The following is a 22,224-nucleotide window of genomic DNA, read 5'->3' as shown; positions in this document are numbered from 1 at the left end:
GGAAATACAAAATAAACCAAGAGCATGTGTTCATTGCCCTGTGCAATGAAAGGCAGCTGGGGTATGATACTGGGAAGAGGCCAAATGCTTGCCCACAAAAGCTTGTGAGATCCTGATATTCCTGTACACTAGGGACAGTGAGCACTCTTTATGTACCTAAGTAAGGACGAGCCAAGGCTAATGAGGTCTGGATTTGGGGTTGAAGCTAGACAAATAGGTAACAAAGAATAAACAGAAGAAAGAATTAATTGGCATGACACTACCACCTTGAATTAAGCTACCCAATTTCTCTTTAAGAACCAACATTTTCGTGCCTGATTTCACAGGGCTAGTCCATGGCTAGTAATTTATTCATCATCTAGTCTTCTTTACCAGTGGCATAGAATCTAGATAATGAGAACAGTGTAGGTAACCTTGTGCTTCTTTCTACCTGCGTTCCATCTCTAGTCTCAGGTGTCCATGTGACCAAGTCAGTGTAATCTTACTGGGATGACTGAGGGCAATTTCTGGATTAGGGTTAAGGTGTATTGATAAGAATGATAAGACTATGAAAAAGTTATAGCATCTGTCCCAACATTGTCTTTTTCTACCTCTTCACAGGAAGGACACTGAAATCGTTTTCCTTTCTGGGATGAGTTTGTTTATTAACCCAACCGAGATCACAGGGGACATTTTTCATTGCTACATCTGGAAGAGTTCCAAGACTGAGTCATGCATGCTTATTTAGAAACTATATCTAGCCCGGATTAAGGAGCAGTTTAAAAACTGCAATCCAGTTTTTAAAAAAGAAGCACATCTAGCCACAAAGACTAGAATAAATGTTTGAGAGTAAAGAATCAAATGGACTTTGTTTACTCTTAAAAAAAAAAAAAAAAAAAAAAAAAAACCTAGCCTGAGCAGAAAGAGTCATTTGTTCTGTGTGAGAACAGCAACTTGTTCGTGTTGGTTATGAGATATGCAAACTTTGCCAGTCAAGCCTGATTCCTTTCTGGCTACCTAGGACGGCTGCTCTTAGGAACACCTAGAACAAAGGAAAGGTGAGGCAGAGTGTGGACATGGCCTCCCCCAAGAGGTACATGCCTCCCTTAATGACACGTACTTCCTTAGCCTTCTTAAGACCACTTAGCTCACCCATTGCTCATCTATTTTTCTCAACTTACCCCATTGTTCTCACATGTTTTGAGAAGGAAAGCAAGAAAATGTTATATTCCAGAATATACTTAGCAAACTGTTTTGAAAGAACCACCACCACTGCCAGGAGGTGCTGGAAAACCAAAGGTTCAAGTGAAGGCCCCGCGTGGCTGAGGGAACTCCCTTCATTCTTTACCCGGCCTGGGCCGGGCAGCCTCGCCCTGAGCCTCCACCCTCCCAGGAGGCCGCGGAGTCGTGAGCACCTCACTGGGCCTCCAGCCTGACACAGAAGCGCCTGTGCTACACGCATGAATTCTTGAACTAGGTGGTGCAATTCCATCAGCTGCACATCACCTCCCCCTTTATCAGTTTCTCCGACATTCACAGGAAACCTTGCTTAATCCAAGTGCTTGCTCCAAACGGCTATACGTGCAGATCTGGCATCTGAGTAACCTCCCATTGTTTATTGTGTAACTCTGGGGTAGAATCAGACACTTAGAACAAAAGTCTGAGAGCATCAGGCTCCTAATATTACCATGCTCTTCTTCCATCGTTCCTGCTCCCTCGCTTTTCTGAGAATAAAATACCGGATGGAGGGAAAAGACTCATGAGCAAATAACATCATGTGGATTCCCCAGGCTGAGAATGTATTGTCCAAACACTAGGGGAGATATACATCTTTTGACTAATGCTTTCAATTGATGGAAAATGTTTTCTCTTCAAAGTTATCTGTATTTTTGTCCCTTCTTTGAACCTTCAAAAAAATAAAATATGCTGAGTCTTATTTGTCTCATCTCTAAATGGGTTAATTATACCACATGATGCTGCCGAGAAGATGAAAAGCTATAACATACCAAAGTTTGTTGAACAGTGACCAGCATATAGTAGATGCTCGATAAACAGGAGTCTTTCTTTCTTTTTTTTTTCTTTTTTTCTTTTTCTTTTTTTTTTTTTTTTTTCTTTTTGATCAGAGGTAACTATCAGTGAATCCTGCTTCCTGCTGTAGATTAGAAGTAGGGTGGGGGAACATGAGAGGAGGAGGGAGAGTTTTGAGGGTTTAAGTCTTCAGTTTGTGTGTGTGTGTGCACATGCACGTGGGAGCATACACGTGCATACATACATACCTGTGCATACATATGTATGGGTCAAACAAAATGATCCAACTTCAGAGACCCTAAAAACATGGCCCAACATGGCCCTCATTTCCCACAGGTCCATTGCCTATCATTTTAGTAAAGCTGGCTGCACACTATTCTCAGGACATTCCCATTCTTTCCCTCTCATGTCATGTCCTGTGGCTGGGGATGGCCAACTTCCCACTTCCACTCCTCTCTGCCTGTCTTCACTCACACACCTCCATTCAACATCTGCCCCTTCTCCTCAATCAAAGGTGATGCTCTCTTCCTGTGCATCCTCTTGGACACTTGTCATTTCTCTTGCACATCCTCTGACACACATGTGCTGCTGAAGAACTTGGGGTCTGCCACCTGTGTGGCTTCTAACCCAGACTCTGCCACTGACTAGACATGTGAGCTCCGAAAAATAACTGAACCTCTCTGAGTCTGTCTTCATCTAGAAAGGGGACATGAGAGTGCCTGCTTCATGGGATTGAAGAGTGAATGAGACATGCATAGAAAGTGCTCAGTTACCACAGTGTCTCACCTAAGTAAATCCTAACCAGAAGGAGTCGTGGTGTGCTATTTCTATTATTATTTGTGACTGGTCTTAACTTCCTTCTTGGAGATAAAATGCCTCAAAGGCAATAGTTGGCTTTACTCATAACAGAGCCTAGGCCGGTGCTCTATTGCCTCAGTGCTCAAAGTGTGGCTTGCAGTCACCTGGGAGTTTGTCACACGTGCAGAATCTCAGGGCCTGCCTCAGACTTGTGGACTCAGTGTCTATGGCTTAACATGGTTCTCCAATGATGGCAAATGTATACATGGAAATTTAGAAATACCACAGTCAATTCATTGAATTACTCTTGTAATTCCCACCAGGAAAATAGATACTTCTCTAGAATCAATACTGCCATTAGATAAGTGTCATTTATTTGTAAGGATCCTTTAAGCCAGTGCTTATCACCTTGTGGTTCTTGAACAAGAAGCATCAGAGTCACTTGGGAATTTGTAGAAAAACAAGTTTTCAGGTGATTCGAATGCATCCTATGGGTTGAGAACTGCCACATTAGAACAATGGGAAGCTATTAGAAGTACCATATTAATAATGTGCATCCCCTTCTTCCTGCCTTGTGATTTTATTCCTTCTTTGCCTTCTTTTAAATAGTAAGGTCAAATGTCATAAAGAATTGAGTTCCTCTCCACATTTACCAAATATTTGCTGGCACACATATACATCTTAATATCTACCTGTGTATGTCAAAATACCAGTACTGGTGTTTGAAACACAGCCTGTATGACTTATCTGCAGTCCCTGTATTTTGTTTCATTTTGTTTTGTTAATTTTATTCATTTTTTGAATAGGTGATAGATGCACATGGTATAAAATTCCCAAGGTACAAGAGTTTACGGTGAAAAGTAAGTCTTCCTCCTCCTCACTCTAGTAATCTAGTTGCTGCCTCCCAAGGCAATCACTGAATTTTCATTTCACACATTTATTGAGTACCTACTATGTGCCAGGCACTGTTCTGGGTACTGAATATGGAACAAAACAGGCAAAAACCTCTGCCCTTGTGGAGCTTACACTCGGTTACCAATTTCTTATAGTACTTGTTCAATAACATAGATTATCACAGTAGTTAAAAGTGGGGCTCTGTAGTCAAACCAATGGATTTTAAATCCAGTTTTCCCCGATTTCTAAGTGATCATGGTTATTTACTACTGTGAACTGGGTCGTCTTCTTTATATTAAAATGGAGACAACAATTCTGTTTCATAAGGTTGTTCCAGGAATCGCACAAGATAATACTTATAAAGCACCATACAGTGCCTTGAACATAGTAAATCCTCAGTAGATACTAGTGGTGATTATAATGGTGTGCTCTCACTCTACTATTCTATAATGTAGACTAGAAATGCTTAAAGGATTTATTTTCCCAATAGTTTTAATTTCTTCTCTTTGCTATGGGGTGGTAAAAAAAATCACTTTTTTCAGAACAAGCACACTAAATAGAAGTCTACGTTTTGATCATTAACCATTTGTTTACAAGACTATTTGCTGATTTCTATTAAGAAAGCAACTCCTAATGAATCACTAGAGGATAGATGTTCCTCTGTTTTCTTTCTAATCTAGCTTTTTTTAATACCACGTAATTTGAAGATTTTCTACATTAATTCATTCAATGGTGTTATGTATTATTAACTACAATTAATAGTAGTTATGTATAATGGTACAAAGTATATACCTTGGGAAGAAGATTCTGGATTTCATAGCAGAGGAATGACGTACTTCTGAGTAAAGTTGCAGACATTATAACTTGGTATAGTTACCTTAAGGACCTTTCTTTATGATTCTTGTCTCCAGACAGTGGAAAAACAACTTTCAACCCCTAGGAAAGCAACAAAAGTATCCCTGGGTGATGATCTTAAGATGAAAAATATTAGGAAAAAAAATTACATGGAAAAAAAGAAAGAAAAAAAGAACTTGTAGGATGTGAAAACACTTTTCAGTATTAACCAAGAAGTGTTCCCTCTATTCAGCATAAAAAGCCTTATTAGTAGGCACAATGAAGGATCACAGGGAAGTTGGATTAGGTATATCCCACCACAGCGTGACACTGGACCATCAACGTGGAATCTAAGAAGGAAGGAGGACTGGGGCGCCTGGATGGCTCAGTCAGTAGAGCAGGCAATTCTTGATCTCAGGGTTTTGAGTTCAAGCTCCACATTGAGTGTAAAGATTACTTAAAAATCTAAAAATAATTAAATACAAAGGAATGAGGACACAACTCTGTGACCAGCTAGTCTTGATAATCATTTCATATATTCTCTTTCTTTCTCTCCTTTGTTCATGATTCTATTTTGCATCAAAGAGTGTGGATCTTTGAGACGTTGATTGAGATAGAAGAAACCTCTTTCTTCTTAACCTCGTCATGATAGGACAACTAGGAAGAGGGGATAGCTGGGAAATGGAAGCAAATTGGCTCTGAACAACTTTTATTATTTGGTGAATGGTGGGATCGAGGTAGACTGGGGTGCTTTGTGTTCTTCTTTGAACATTTTCTAGCCTCTGGTATTTTCTTATCAGAAATGGATTCATAATGAGGACATCTGTGCTCATAATTTTAAGAGGCATAAGGTCAATACTAAATAGATGAGGCTTCCTCAGGTGGCATTAACCCGGGTATTCCTCCTGGACTTGGTCTGCGCTAATCAAGTAGCACGCTATAGAGCTACCTCTTAATTCACTAGGGATGCATTAAACAATCAGCGTGTGACCTCTTTGGCCTACCTTTGGACCTTGTCATTTCTCATTCCTGTGTGTTTCCATTACTTACTGCACTGTGACGACATATCTCTAAACTCAGTGGTTTAATGTATTGTCATAATTATCTCCCATGGTTGTGTGAGTTAACTGGGTTCAGCTGGATTCTTGAGCTCTTTGCTGAGATTATAGTCAGGTAGCAGCAGGGGTGGGAGTAATAATATGGCAGATCGTTCAGTGTGCTATCTTCAGTCACAGATTTGTCAGCCCCACTAGGATGACCCTGGAACAGCTGAGGGCTAGCTGGGCATCTCTCCCTCTCTTTCTGTCCTTGCTGCCTCTCCATATGGCTTCCTTGACTTTCTTTACAGTATGGTGGTCTCATGGGAGTCAAATTTCTTACATTGGGATCGACTTCCCCCAAGCTAGTGTTCAAAAGAGAGCCACGGAGAAACTGCAAAGTTTCTTTGAACTAAAACTGAAAAATCAGGCAAAATCGCTTCCCCTACATTTTATTGTTCAAAAACTGAACCAACCTAGATTCAAGTAAAGAGATATGGTTCGGGGTGGGGGTGGAGAAGAAAGCTTCTTTAGGGATCCCTGGGTGGCGCAGCGGTTTAGTGCCTGCCTTTGGCCCAGGGCGCGGTCCTGGAGACCCGGGATCGAATCCCACATCGGGCTCCCGGTGCATGGAGCCTGCTTCTCCCTTTGCCTATGTCTCTGCCTCTCTCTCTGTCTCTGTGACTATCATAAAAAAAAAAAAAAGAAAGAAAGCTTCTTTAAATACTAGCTACCACACCCTTCTCACCTCGAAATACTCAAATTTATCCATAATACAACTATTATACCACTGCACCAAACACTTCTAGGAAACATAAACCTACACAAGTGCTTCTTAGTAGATGAAAGTGTGTGGTTCTTGCATATATATGCAAGACATATGCATCTTAACTAAATATATCTGATATTGTATCAGAGTTGTCCACTCATAGAATTAGCTTTGTTGGCTTATCTACATTTGTGCCTGTTGGTCAGAAGCTATTACTAATCAAAATATTTTTGGGTTATAGAATGAATTAGAGACAGTTAACAAGCCACTCAACACAATTCATGTCATTCCTTTCTAGTTTTTGGTATAATAGTGTGTTGTACTAAACAAAATTATAGAATATTTTGTTTATTGAAAGGACAGTGAGTGTGGTCTATTGTTATACATTCATTCAATCAATCAATCAACAAATATTTATTGAGTACCTCTGACCCAGGCCTTGCATTAGGCAGTGGAGAGAGAAATGTTTGCCACTGTGGTTAGATTTTGCCTTAACCAGTATCAATAGTAGCAATTGAAATGCGAACTATATGAATTCATGCATTCAGATGTTTGGGCACCAGAGAAAGCTGTGTTATAGAATAACACTAACCAGTGCTGACTAAGCCCTTATTCTGTACATTATTTCTTTGAATCCCTCAAGAAGGCTGAGGTCAGAGGCAGAGTTATTATCCCGGTTTTGTAGAGGTGGAAACTGTGACTCAGAGTAAACAGTGTTCCAAAGGTCACCTAATTAGTTGATGATAAAGTCAGGATTTGAATCCAGAGCACCAACCATGCAAAACTGCCTTAAAATAATACCATTGCCTGGGCTTCCACTTTCCATGCCTTGTAAGAAATGTCACAAGGCTATTTTAATTAATCTTTGGCTAAATATATTGGCAGCTCTCGCCTCCATTTCAACTCTGGGCATCTTTTGGTTTCATAGTGACCATTTCAGAAATCTAAGAAGGATTAGCAAAGAAGAATAGAAACCTAACTTTATTATCAGTTTACTATATACCAGTCATCAAGCTTGACATCCCAGGGACTAAGTTGCTGTGGCATATAGATGGAGAGAAAAGCACAACCACCTGCCTCTGGGCTTTTTTTCTCACCCATCCCCCTACTCACCTCCCCTCTGGCAACCTCCAGTCTGTTCTCTGTATTTAAGAGTCTGGTTTTGTTTTGTTTTGTTTTGTTTTGTTTTGTTTGTTTTTGCCATAAAAGCAATGATGAAATCCAGAAATATTTACAGGGCACTTGCAATATGCCAAGCTCACGAAAAATTCAGTTCCTAATCTAGGTCAGATCTTACCGTCCAGTGGGAGAGACTAAACAGATGTTTTCACTGGCAACATGCTTTGATAAGGGAAACTCACATGAAGAACAACTAATGTTAGGTGAAGAGTACAGGATGGGAGGAATTTGAAAGTCGAAGATTGGAGAGATTACTCAGGTGAAGAAGAGGGATAAAGGTTCCGTCAAGAGTGCACCCTATATAATGGTTCAAAGTCTAAAGTGGTTCCGGATTTCTAGGGACTGAAATAATTCTGTATCACAGAAGGGCAACAGGTGTTCAGCAGTGGCCAGAGAAAGGCCGGCTGAGAAGTCAAGAGGAAGGAACTTTTTCATCCCAGTCCTTGTTAGGAAGCTTCACTGAGCGACGTTCATTGAATGAGGTTTTGCTAAGCAGTTTGGATTTTAAGTGCAGATGTGGAAAACAGATCAAGGTTTAGTCATTTTATCCATTTTAACCGTGACTTCCCCTTCCATTCTTTACAACGTTGGAAATTATTCTTTCGCTTGGGAATATTTTTCAATATGAACCAGGCTTTATAAATGGCTTCCCTTCTGTTCCTGCATATTTACAATGTGAGTTGCAGTCAGGCTGCTCCAGTTAAAGCCCCAGGTCTCCTATCCTCTTAATCTCAGATGAGTCGTGCATTCATTGATACACGCATTGATCCAGGAAAACCAAATCTCTTCCCCCACTTCATCGATTCTACAGATTCAAATTTCTGTAACTTCAGTTAACAATCCACGAGAGAGATACACTCACAGAAAAGTGCCGGGAACCACTTAATTCAGCAAGACCGTTCAAAACCCTATACTTAGTTTCTAGCCTAAATGTCCAGCTATTCTGAGAAGAAGAAGAAGAAGAAGGAAAAAAAAAAAAAAAAAACATAGAAATCGCCTTTCTGGCGTACCCAGATGGAGGATGCCGAAGTCCTGCTCGTTTTTTTCCTCCTCTGCCAACATAAACAGGGTAGAGTGGCTGGAAAGGGAGGCCAGGAGCCCCAGAGAGAGGGAAACCGTGTAGCAGCGAAGTGACAGAAGCGCCTCCCCTGGGCGGCCTCAGGCCCTTTGCAGCCAAGACCTCTCCCCTCGGCCTGGCGCTCGCCCCGCGCGCTCTCCGGGGACTCGCAAGGAGGCAGGACCAGGGAGTGCGTCCGAGTGTGCTGAAGAGTTGCAAGAACTTGCGCCAAAAGTAAAGCAGACATCCCCTTGCTTTCTTCCAGCTCGTCTCACCTCTGCTCCTTTCTTCCAAGTCCTGGTACAGGCGGGGGATCCGTGGTTCCTGGGCGCGCCCCCAGCCCCAGCCCCAGCCCCAGCCCCAGCCCCAGCCCCAGCCCCAGCCCCTCGGCTCGGCTCGGCTCGGCTCGGCTCGGCTCGGCTCCGGGCAGGCCCTCCTCCCTCCTTGCACCTGACAGGGACCATAAATAACCGCGGCTCCCGGTGTTCCCGGCCGAGAACAAAGTTGAAAGTTTGCCTGCAGCTCCCTGCCACTCCCCGCCGGGGCCACTTCTTTGTTTTCGTCTGTGATCCCTCCACCTGGTCGGCCGCGTCTTCATTCCTGTGGGGGAAGAGGCACCTCCTAAGGGGCCGCAGCACCCCGCTCCGCGCGCTCGCGGGCTCTCCCTAGACGCAAGGCTGTCTCGGTTACCCGGCTAGGCACCGGGCGTTGGTATCAGATTACCGAAAGTCTACACTGGAGCAGTCCTCATATTTACATACAAATAACTCCAGGGCTCGCATTTATGTCACCATTCGGTCCTGCTAGAGGCCTGCCAGCGGAGTTCCCGGCCCAATCAGAAGGAGCTTTAAAAGGATGTCTGCAGAGTGACCAAGAGGGTCTTCTCAATTAAGGGTAGCCAGGGTTTGCTCTTTTTTATTTCATTTTATTTTTTTCTGGTTTGATATATCGAAAATCTTTGAACTCCGATGAGTAGAAAAAGATGTGTACTTCTTCGACGACCCACAAGGAGACCCACAAGGAGATGCTGAGCCGAGCCCGGCGGCGGTGAAGACGGTGGAGACAACCCAGGAATCGGTGTGTTTGGGCTGATTCCGAGGTGCATTCTCAAATCACGGCTTAAGGAATTCCTGGAAACATCAGGAAAACATTTGATCAGCCCCGCCTGGTGGAAATGGCTTTACCGCGGAGTAAGCTCTTTCTTTAAGTCCTACTTGGTGTGTGTGTTTTTGTTTCATACGCAGTGAGATGTGCAAATAGCACAGCTGTGAAGAGTTACTTAAAATAATCTCTCGGTGCTGGGGAGTAGTAGAGAGCAGATCTGTTTATTTTTTATATTTGCAAAAACAGTAGTTGACAGGGTATTTTTAGACTTGATTGGTAGTTTAAAAGCTAAGCTCTTGTGGTTTCCTGGGTTTAAATGAATGGAAATTATAAACGGTACTCAATGAAGGAATTGGAAAATATAGCTGGAACAGATGAATCACTTACCTTTGAGAAAACATAACGTACACGCTTTTGAAATCTCTCTCTCGGCCAGCCAAGCTGGTGTCCAGAAAGGGGAGGAGAGTCATAAAAAGGAGATAGGCTCGCCTGTTTGCGGAACGAACTTTTCCACAGAATGTGCTACATTTTGAAAAGGGATGGGAAACGTCCCAGAGGGCAAAAGGCATTTGAAAAACCTGCTCTGTCACTCTCGGAATGTGGTTTTTCCGTGAGGTCATGCTATGCACATGTAGCCGGTAAAAGTTTTACGGAATTAACTCTTTGTATTGAAGGGCCAAGAGCAGTTTATATAGTCCTCCTTTCAAACCGCTGGTGTCTCCACTGGGTCTCTAAGGAAGGTAGAGCTCCTTTCCAAGAAGAGTTCCAGCCCCGGGGCAGCTGGGCTGAGCTGCTCCTGTGATGGGTGCAGGAACAGTTCGAAATGGCTGTGTTTCTAGGGCCACCTGGGTGGCTCAGTGGGTTGAGTGTCTGCCTTCGGGTCAGGTCGTGATCCCGGGGTCCTGGGATCGAGTCCCGCACTGGGCTCCCCGCAGGGAGCCTGCTTCTCCCTCCGCCTATGTCTCTGCCTCTCTCTGTGTGTCTCTCATGAATAAATAAAAAAAATCTTAAAAAAAAAAATTTGATGTGTTTCAAAGTTCTCCAGTTAAGCAGAAACAGCTCAGATTAAAATGACTTGCTAGTTTCTTACAGATGTCCTGAACTGAAATCCGGTGTGAGAACATTTAAAAAAAAAAAAAAAAATCCACTCCCTTCCCATATCCAATTTCCAGAATAGTAATAGAGAGGTGGCTCTTATTTTGCAATCCACATCCATTCAAATAGCTGCCCTCGGCGTGGCGAGGCCAGGAAAGCAAACGGACAAAAAAGATCCACCTTTCGAGTCAGCTGTGGCTTGAGGGGGGGAAATCCGATGGGGGAAATGTCTTAAAGTTGGTGCTTCACCCCAGGCGCTCTTTCGCTACTGACGTTCACTCTTGAGATCCTGAACTAACCTCACGTCTGCTTTTTCCTTGTAAACGGCAGTAATGAGTATTGTCCAGCGGGCGTGGGAAAGCGAATGTGAGGAATGGGTGATTTGCTGGTGACCAAAGGAGTGGCTCTCTCTACAACGAATGCGTTCTCCCAAGGGAAGCTTCTGATTCTGGCTTGCTTTGTCCCTCGGCAGGTGAAGATGCCATGACAGGGGACACGGACAAGTATCTGGGGCCACAGGACCTGAAAGAGCTGGGCGATGACTCTCTCCCCGCCGAGGGCTACATGGGCTTCAGTCTCGGGGCCCGGTCCGCCAGGTATTTTATTGCCGCTCTTCTTCGCAGATAATTGAATACGACCATGATCTGTCATAAACCAAAATCATTTTCATTTTTCACATTATCCCCCAGTGTGCTCTTTGGATGAAGGTGCGAAGTTGGTAGAATGTTCTCAACCCTGGTGCACGTGTTCCACCGTTTTCTTTCGTGGCTTTTTCAGTCCTCGATTGTCCGTGATTGAACATGTGGAGTGTTTGTTCCCACGCTGCCGTCATGCTTCACGCATGATAGTGGAAGAGCTCAGAGCCCGGGTGGCCTCCACGTTTCCAAATTAAATTGTGTGCCGTGTTGAAAGAGAAATCTAATTTTCCAATAAGGACAATACGGTTGTATTTTTTTTTTAATACAGTTATATTGACGGTTCACTATTCTCTCTTCGTCACTGAAAGAGTAATTCGTGATTGAGACTTAAAAGAGAGCATTCTTGAAAAAAAAATTGCATATAGTTTATTACAATTGTCTACCAAATATTTGGGTGTCTCCTCTAAAACTATGCCATTACTTTGTTTACAAGGGACATGTCAGGAGTGTTACATGACTTCCCCAAAGTCACAGACAGGAATGGCCCCAAATTCAGTGCTGAAAACCAAAGTGTAAAACTTTTGCCTGGGAAAAACCTTGGCTCCAACTTACCTGACACTGCTTAAGTGAAACAGGACCTTGTCCAGAATTTGGGGACTTCTTTTCTCCTGGTTGGTTGAACAGCATGTTTGCTGACAGTCAAGTTATTTTAAAGCTAATAATTAAACTTTTCTAAGCCAGAGCCCTGGGGACATTTTCCTATAGTTTAAGGATCTGTTGTAAAATGTTTCATTGTCTAATGGCACTTCCCGCAAAGTAAGCCTGGGAATCGACTCTCAGGGTGAGGTGGCCAGTTTAGATACTGAATTGATTTTTCTTGCAGTTAGTCTTTTTATTAGTGGAATTTGGACCCTCATGTAACTCCACAGAATTTTTGCTTTTTAAATTTATTTATAAAAATCCTTAAAATCTTATTGAAACAGTTATCATTAATAAGAAGGGGGACATAACTTTTTAAAAACACCACATGTTTCAGGTAGTCACACAAGAGCCACAAGTTACAATGGAAAGTATGCAGAATCTCAGGAGAAAATTCCTTTAGAGGCTTAATAGCTTTTGCAATCCAATAACTAGCTGATTCTCTTCCTCAAATCATATGTAAAAGGTATATTTTGTGAATCAGTCATTTGTATATAGAAAATTGTAGAGGCTGACATCTAGTGAGAGATGAAACCAGCATGTTGTCTCTTATAACTTTTCTCAAGGCAGTTCTAAGGCTTTCACACTTCTGGTTTTGATTGCACTGTTATTATTTGTTGCTATTATATGTAACTCATTTTTTTTTTTTACATTGGCAACTCATGTTATGCTCAGAGGCAAATCTGAAAAAAAAATCTGTAAAGCCAATATATTTTTTAAAGTATTGTTGGAATATTACCAAATACAGTATTCTGAGTGTAACATTTAAAAGGAATACATTAAATGTGTAACTCATTCACCATAACATTTTTTTCTTTTTTCCCTGTCTGATTTTTTGCTTTCTACTTCTCCTGTGTTTTTCTAAAAATACCTTAATTAGTCCCAAGATCAGGTAAGAAGATATGTCCCTTTTACAGTGTTTTTCTGCCCTTCCCTGACTCATATTCTCATTTTTATTTTCTTCAGCATTGTGCTGTGCTGTGCTGTGCTGCAATGTGCTTTTTTTTTTTTCCTGCTCAGTTAGAAAATCAATTTTGTAATTCTGAGAAAATTAGCAAGTAACTAAATGTTTGACAAGAAATGTTACTAATGCAAAATTGAATACTTAAAGAATCTCTTTCTTTTAACAAAGTTTGTATAGTGCATGAAGTAACTGCAGAACTCTCCAAACTGGTTTTGAAGAAAAAGTTTTGATTTGAAAACAGTTTGTTTGCTGGTGGCTGTTTTATTTGACTTGTGCTAGGTACATTGGTATAATTTTAGACTTCTGAGGCATGTGTTTTTCTAATACTTCCTGTATTTAACACTTAGGGTATACTGATGGCTACAAATAATATAGTTGACCTTAGTTCAAAACAATTTCATGCCTTCCAGACCCCCATGCCAATAATATCTAGTTTTGGTAGCTGAAAGGATTTCAATGTATTAAGGATTCAGAGTGAAGCTTGATGGTCATAATGAGCTCCATCTGTCTAATGTAACTTGGTTGGGAAGAGTGAGGAGCAAGTTAAACATTCTGTAAAATGAAGACCTCTTTAGGCTTTTCCATGGACAGCACCCAGTTCTAGGCTCTGTTCTTCACTTGGCAGTCATACAAAAGTTAAAAGAAAGGATATTTTTTAAATATTAATGAATCTTAGATATATTTAAAAACTGAAGTTAAAATATATAACAATTTTTTAAACACTTAAGTGATTGTTCACATATACTCTAAAGCTATTCTTACATGTCACCAATGTCAACATATGCAGTGGGAGCCAGAATTTTCATAAATGAATGTGCAATGCAGAGAGTGGAACCTTCTGGTGCTTCCCACCCCACATCACTGGGGCAAATAGAACCTTGCTATGAGTACTTAAGAAGTTATGCTCACGATGTAGCCTTCAGCCACATAAGACTATTTAAATTACAATTAGTAAAAAATTAAATAAAATTCAATTCAACTCTTTAGTCACACTAATCATGCCTCAGGTGTTCAGCATCCACATGTGGCCTCTGGCCACTGTATTGGACAGTCTGATTAAAACATGACCATTGTTGCAGAAAGTCCTATTGGACAGTGTTTAGTTAGAGAGTAGAAAGACAATATCTGCTTTTAGGAAGTTTATACTGTATGAGAGAAGATAAGAGGCTAGAAACAAGAGAAACAAGGGGGAAAAAAATGTTTGCAACTGAAGCAGGAAAAAAAAATAATGAAGAGTGTGTGTCATGTGACTGGGTGCAGAAGGCCTGCCCATGCAGGTGGCCAGGCACATGGCTTACTAGGTAATCTCCTCTGTGCAGAAATAAGGCTTAGTTCTTTCTGTTTTTGTCTTTGCTTCTATATCCAGTCTCTAATATTGTGCCTTGCTCCTAAGAGTCAGTGTTTATTTGTTGAATGCACTAGATAATGACTCTATAGAATGATGTTTATTTTGAGGTTGAAGATCTTCCTCAAGATTCTGGTGGAGGGCAAGGCTCTAATCCTAGAAGAATATATCTATTCATTTGTGTAGACCCTTAGAATGATTCCTGTCATCCAGAGGCTTCTGTATCTTGATATAAAAATACCCCCCTTGGGTTATCTTTAGTATAGTGAGCAATGGGGAAAAGAAGTCCTTTTGTGCAAAGCAGAGAACCATTTCTTATATACCTCTTTGCTCTTTTCCCTGTCATACAAACACAAGGCAAGGCCAAGGCCAACATCTGATTGATCCTTTTAGTAAAGACTCAAGTAGCCACATTTAGATCCAGACAGTTTATTACTTACGTGGGCAGTGAGAGGTGGCAACTTCCCACCATCTTTGTCCTCCACAAAGTAAGGATGGCATCAAAACAAAAGGGGCTGTATACCTACCATGGCAGTTGTAGGGTGCTGCATTGCTGGGACTGCAGCTAAGAGGTTTCTTGTTCTGCAGCTCTATTGTAAGAAGGGTGGGCAGGAAGTGTCAGACCTCATTCAAAACAAGGGACGATGCAAAGTTACCTTATGCCGGTCTGTCATGATAGATAGGATGGGAGGCGAGACAGAGATGACCTGAGAGAAACACGTCACGAGCTTGTCCTCTCTTTCTGGAGGATAAATCACAAGGTGTTATGCCAAGGCTCAGATTATCTGCAATCCTAACCATCCTGCTTATCCAATGTGCATATGTGCCAGCTTCCCAGCATCCCTTACTGTATTGTTTTTAAGTTGAGATGTAATTGACATATAACATGTTAGTTTCACATACACAAAATAATGATCACCACAGTAAGTTAACGTTCATCACCACACATAGTTACAAATATTTTTTTCTTGTGATGAGAATTTTTGAGATCTACTCTCTTAGCAGCTTTTAAATACACAATACAATATTATTGACTAAGTTCCCATGATATATACTGCATCTCCAGGACTTACTTATTTTATACCTGGAAATTCATACCTTTTGACCATATTTGCCCAACTTCTTCCACCTGCCACCCTCTCCCCCAACCCCCTCTTAGTTTTTGGTTTAGAGGTCAGTGTATGAGAGGCACTTCAGGGCATCAAGGGTCTTGCACTCTGGAACCTCAGGGACTGTGTAGAGGATTTAAGAGGGACCAGAAAGGGGAACAATATAAGGCCCAAGGAAGAAAAGAAGTAGAGTAAGTAGATAAAGATAAAGTAGATAAAGATAAAGTAAACATACCTGAAATTTGAAATTTTCAAGGCTAGAAAGATGGCAAAAATCACGCAAGATATATTTGTCATGCTACCTTTTTGATGTTTTCCATTAGCTATAACCCAGAGCTCTCACTAGTTTAAACCCATATGTGGTTTTCAAAGACTTATAAACAGTCCCATTTGCAGCAGACATCATTCGATTCAGTAGTAAGAGGTAAACAGATATGAACCAGCAATAAAGGAGACTCTAACATAAGCCTTACCGTAGAAAAATCTCTCAAATTATCAAATTATCAAGAGTCATCTGGTTCTTCTCCATTGCCATGTTGATTCAACTGTCATAGTGAAACATCCAAAGTTTTCATGCATTTCATATTCTCACAGATTTAACACCATGTGGCCTGATTTGAAACAAAAATCTGATCATGAAATTGTCCAAGCTTAAGAGATTTCCTCAAATATATGGGATTTTATATTTGACGATGTCTTTTCAAGAACAACTTCTGTTGATATTTTTAGCCATCTTGCCTGTTTTCAAAGTTGCATGCATTAATTTTATTTTATTCATCTCATCATCATCCACCACTCTTGAATGGTTAACTGTAAATACAACAGCCTCCGCTCCTTCAGTTCGGATAGGTCGTACACCTTGAACAGAAGTTCCTATGCGCGGGACAGCATGATGATTGAAGAACTCCTTGTGCCATCCAAAGAGCAGGTATGCATTCTCCTTCAAATATTCTTGGATTGTTGAACTTTCACTGCTGTGATTGAATTGAGCTTTTTGTCCCATGACAAAAAACTGTATTTCTACATATTTGATTTAGCATTTGTAAAACTTCCTGTACTGCCAGGGAAAAAGGAAAAAATCATTTGTGGGGCGGGGGGGAAAGAGGAAAAAAAAAAAAAACAATTGTGCCATATACAGAAATAGCCTGCTCTTCTGCAGATGAATCCTTAACAGCCCACATAGAGGAACTCAGAAAGTCCTAGGAAAGACATGGCTACCTTTCTCCCTTCTAGGTCAAATCTATTTCAATTTTATTTAAAGACTTAATAATGGGGGCAGCCCAGGTGGCTAAGCGGTTTAGTGCCGCCTTTGGCCCAGGGCCTGATCCTGGAGACCCTGGATCAAGTCCCACATCAGGCTCCCTGCATGGAGCCTGCTTCTCCCTCTGCCTGTGCCTCTGCCTCTCTCTCGTCTGTCATGAATAAATAAATAAAATCTTTAATAAAAAATAAAGAATTAATAATAATCAGTAGCTAAAATTGCTGGCATGATCCACATAGGTATTTGATTTTCCTAAATAAACTGTGAGTGCATGTTGGAATTTACTAGAATTGTTTTTAGCATGTAGTTAAAGACGAGATTGGTCAGGTTTTTATCCCTTAGCATCAAAGCTGCTTGTGATGGGCCTTCTCAAGATGTGATAGTATTTTGTTTTCTACCAGAATCTCTACTAGTGTTCATGCAATTTCTTCTCTTCAGTAATTATGGTTGAGTAGATACTGGTTTAAAGCAAGAAGTTCTAGCAACATAGTTCTGCTACATATGGGCTCAGGGTGGTTCATTATTCTAGATATACACAATACCTGGTTTTAAATTTGCACATTCGTGCGCTAATGATAGATGAAACTGTTTAGCCATAAAACTAATTTTGAAGGTGGCTTGTCATATTTAACCAATGTAAATAGTGAAATTATACTGGACCTATTTATTCACTGAACAATGAAGGTATTTTGGAGATGAATAAGTGATCGTAATAGTATCACTAAGTTAGAGGTCTAAGAAGCAGGTAGTCAGATTTTTGGGAGTCTCCTGTGTTTAGAGATGCTGACTTCCAGACACACAGATGTACCTTGTACTTCACAAGAACCAATAATAAATATTTTACTACTTAACACTCTAGAACATTCTTAGCAAGCAGATTTTACAGAGGTGAATACAGTGGCTATTCAGTGTTTGGCCAGACATAAACACTCTTTGTAGAATAATTATAGATGTGATATCATGTCATGGTTTAAATGGTTGTTAGCACTAGAGAAAGCACTTGTCTCAACTAATGAAGCTAAGCTCTTGGGTGTAAGGTATTGCCCAGGTATTGGCTGAGATTTTCTGAGGAGCTCTCTCTCGGTTGGCTGTGGTCATTATCCTGGTTGGATAATTGTGATCTCTTCATGTTCCCAATTAAAATGAGATGTTAGTAGATATATTGGTGACACAAGTGTAGACATGCCTGTTATTCTCCAGGCCTAAGGAAACCCTACAAAACCTACAAAATCTCAGGTGATAGGAGATTCCTTGGGTATCAGTCACACTTTGGTCATACATAAAACACGTGCCCAGTTCTATAATGGAATCTCAAATACTTGATTGAATCTAATTGTGGCCTATGTTTCTGAATATATATTTACTTTGGGACAAGGGTCTGAAATTGGGACAATCAGCACCATGACCTCACTATCACTGCCACCATCACCACCACTCCCACTGCCATAGTTACACTACATTTCAATTTCTGCATCTCAACCTTAAATATAAGTGTTTGCCATGCTCCAATGCTGCAGACAGGCTTCCAAGTGTTCTCACACCATTACCTGTTAGCTACTGCCAAGACCCACTTACTCACGTAGGCTGGAAGGGACAGCTTTAATCAGAATAAAGGATTTATGAAAAGAAAGAAAGAGAACTTTAAAGTAAACCTGATTGCTGCTTAAATTTGAAAAGTACCTGTGTGGCTGTCTCAAACATCTCTGTAGAGCAGTCAGGGGAAAGATATCTTGAAACCTTTACAAATAAATCTCAAGTTGATAACTATAGAAGTAGGAAGTTGCTTTCTTCAACGATGGTGGAGGATCCCATGATCTGACAGGTGTTCCTTGTGGAACTGGCATGTTTAATGAACACATACAACTTCATGATCAACTCACCAGAGATTTGGAAAAAAAATGTATGAATGACATAAAGACATTTTAGGGACAATTGAGGACACTTGAAAATGAACCGGCTATATTGTTAGAGAATTATTGTTAGTTCTGTTAATAGTGACAACATTATTGAAGCTATATGGGGAATATCTCCATTCCAGGGGCGTGCAAGCTGTGGTTTCCAGCAATGGAGTAATCATTAAGTCAGCTATTTATTTTCAAATGGTTCGACCAAAAGAAGTATGTGTGTATGGAGAGAGAGAGCTTGTGCGAATGTGAATATGGCAAAATGTCAATGTTGAATCTAGATGAAGTGTACACTGGTATTTCTTATAGAGGTTTTTTTTTTTAATTTCTTTATTTGTTTGAACTCCTTCAAAATAAAAACTTGGAGGAAGGGGGAGAACAAATTCCAAAAGAGGCATGTTGACTTATTTAGTCTCTAGTATCTCATTTATTACAGAAGAGGGAAGAGGCTGATTCCTCCAGAGAGAGGCTTCACAAGGGAAGGGTCTAGTTACACTATGCAAGACTGATGAGAAGCATTTATTTTGGAAGTATGCTTAACATAAAGCACAGACTTCATATTAGAATTAAGTGGCAAACATTATTAGTTTATATCCATCATGCCTCTAAATCTGTATTTATAAACTTCAAAACAGAGTTTCTCCGCAGTATTGATATTGTCTGAAAGCATGCAAGAAGCCTTAAATATTTAGAATTCTTAAGGCAATGACACATGACTCATTGTCAGATTTAAAACTGCCCTGTCATTGTCCAGTTAAAGTTGCTTTGACACATAAAGGTGGAAAATGAATAAAAATTAATAACTCTCCATGTGCTGCTTGTTTTCAACAAGAGTAGACCACACCGATACAAAGCATAGTTGCCTCTTCATTATCATACTGCTGATTAATCAGTTTGCACATTAACCATAGTTAAAGAACAGTTGAGACTCAGGATAATTGGCACAGGCCTGCTGCTCCCAACTCCCATGTTCCTAAGAACCTATGCTGTGAAAGTAGGATTGGAGGCCAGAGCTGGGAAGGGATTTGGGAGAAATGAGCCCATCCTCATGCCCTGCTGAGCTGTAATCATAATCAGTCAGACACCTCCCACACACACACTGGAAAATCAAGAGTGGACTCTTTTTTACTGTGATATTGGGTTATCCATGAACTCCCTATTCTTTTACCTTCCCTTTACCTTGTAATCAAGTCACCTGTAGATAGACCTCTGAAAATATGTATGTAGATATATTATGCCTTCCAATTGTTAGATGTTATCATGTTATCATTTAAAGCAGTGACTCTCAGCCCTGACTGCTCATGAGAATCATCTTAAAGAATTTTTAAAACATGATTGCTCATCATATGATTTCACTCACATGTAGAATTTAAGAAACAAAACAAGGGAAAAGAGAGATGGACACAAACCAAGACACAGACTCTTAATTATAGAGAATGGATGGTTATCAAAGGGGAGGTGAGGTGGAGGGCTAAGTATGTGACGGGTTAGGTAGGGCTTAAGGAGTGCGCTGTCAGGTGATGAGCACTGGGTGACGTATAGTAGTACTGAATGGCTATATCACACCTGAAACTAACATAAGGCAGTATTTTAATTAACTGGAATTAGGATAAAAACTTAAAAACAAACAAATAAGTGCAATTGCTCAGTGGCTAAGAAGGGCTAGGCACAGGATTTTTTTAATACACTCAGAATTGAAAACCCCTGATTCCTAGTCAGACTTGTTGATTGGGAGAAGGGGTGTCTGACTGGCTCAGTTGGAAGAGCATGTGACTCTTGATCTCTGGGCCATAAGTTTGAGCCCTACCTTGGGTGTAGAGATTCCTCGAATTCTTAATTGGGGCACACATTGGAATCACCAGTGGTCGTTTGAAAACCAAGATGCCTTCAGAATCTCCCTGGCTGGGTCCTGAGCACATGTGTTTTTTTAAAGCTCCACAGGTGATTCTGGGATGCATCTCTGGCTAGGAACCATTGATTTAAAGCAACTCTGGCTGGGATTTTTTTGTATATCGATCATTCAACATCTAATGTTTTTGTTTTATAAGCTCAGATATGTGGGTGTCAGATTGTCTTAGAACAACATCTGTGCTTGAAAACATTCTTTTCCAAATAAAAAGTAACAGAGACAAGGGATGATTCCAAACTGAAGCCAAGTTGTCTAGGATGAATAGAATAGAATAGAATGGTTCTTTCATTTCTTCTGACATAATTATTGAAAGCACTTGTCTGGTATGGCTTGTATAATTGCTGTGTATGATCCACGCCAGCCAGTCCTCATTACATAAATGGAATAATATTCAGTAGACACTGTGTCAGGAGGTGTGATAATGCTTATGGTGATAGTGGTGAAAACATTTTGAGCTCCTACTATGTGCAAGACACTATCCTAAGTGTTTTACCAGTACAAACTCATTTACATTTCACAAAACCCTTTGAGATAGTTTCTTGGCTCCATTAAAAAGATGAAGAAACTGAGGCACAGTCAGCTTAAGTAACTCACCTCAGAGGACACAGGTAAATGGCAGAGTCACTGGCCATGTGGCTCCAGGCTGTTTCCTTAGAGGCTGTACATCTGCATTGCTCTGTGTGAGAAAGAAGCCATCAGAGAGCCCTCGGACTTTGTGCTCTGTCTTCCAAGATCTCACATACTTGTTAGCATTTTTTAAAAAGATTTTATTGGGGCAGCCCGAGTGGCTCAGTGGTTTGGCGCCACCTTCAGCCCAGGGTGTGATCCTGGAGACCTGGGATGGAGTCCCATGTTGGGCTCCCTGCATGGAGCCTGCTTCTCCCTCTGCCTGTGTCTCTTCCTCTCTGTCTCCCATGAGTAAATAAAAAAAAAATCTTTTTATTTTTTTAAAAGATTTTATTTATTTACTCATGAGAGACACAAAGAGAGAGAGAGGCAGAGCCATAGGCAGACGGAGAAGCAAGCTCCTCACATGGAGCCAAATGCAGGACTTGATTCCAGGACCCTGGGATCACGCCCTGAGCTGAAGGCAGTTGCTCAATTGCTGAGCCACCCAGGCATCCCTTGTTAGCATTTTTATTATGGATGTTGGTACCATCATTTTTATATTTTTTTAGCATAAAATGTTATATTTAGGTGTGTTCTCTATTATGCTTATGCTAGATTCTAATAATAAATATCCTATTTAATGAGACTTAAAAGGAACCGACAACTTATATTCAGCAACAGGTTATGAAAATTATGGAGAAAATGATTATGCTAAAAAGTATCGCATGTAAGGCATCATGAAAGGAATGAAAATACTTGACCTTTGCATAGATATGAGGTAGAAGGCATGATAGTGGGTCTAAAAATGTTTTGCATGCTAACCAATTAATTGCACTTCCTTTGAATGACCCTGGAAGTATCTGTTAAGACCAAGGGATGTGTTTGTGCAGCAAACAGAAACATTTAATTCAGTAAGACTTCTGGTAGTTATCCAAAAATAGGAGAAGAGTGGAAATCACTTAGGAACATGGGTTGGTTTTGCCTGTGTACACCCATTCCACTTTCTCAGGTA

At 40.8% G+C, this 22,224-nt stretch overlaps 1 protein-coding gene across 9 annotated transcripts in view; it reads left to right on the top strand.

Moving 5' to 3' along the window:
- ANK3 (ankyrin 3) overlaps positions 1-22,224 on the top strand; it is a 663,260-nt gene that overhangs the window by 550,195 nt on the left and 90,841 nt on the right. For 4 of the 9 annotated variants that reach the window (XM_077894615.1, XM_077894617.1, XM_077894619.1 and 1 more), the window contains 3 exons: positions 3,612-3,665; positions 11,247-11,370; positions 16,355-16,457. In XM_077894615.1, coding sequence (XP_077750741.1) covers positions 3,612-3,665; positions 11,247-11,370; positions 16,355-16,457 — 281 coding nt within the window. Of the gene's footprint in view, positions 1-3,611; positions 3,666-9,064; positions 9,766-11,246; positions 11,371-16,354; positions 16,458-22,224 lie in introns of those variants that run through there. The other 5 variants (XM_077894620.1, XM_077894618.1, XM_077894616.1 and 2 more) reach the window with 2 other exon arrangements.

This window comes from Canis aureus, chromosome 4, assembly GCF_053574225.1.
Source record: "Canis aureus isolate CA01 chromosome 4, VMU_Caureus_v.1.0, whole genome shotgun sequence".
NCBI classification, from domain to species: Eukaryota; Metazoa; Chordata; class Mammalia; order Carnivora; family Canidae; genus Canis; species Canis aureus.
Note: the sequence above shows the minus strand (reverse complement) of the source record. Positions and strands in the feature narration are given on the sequence as shown.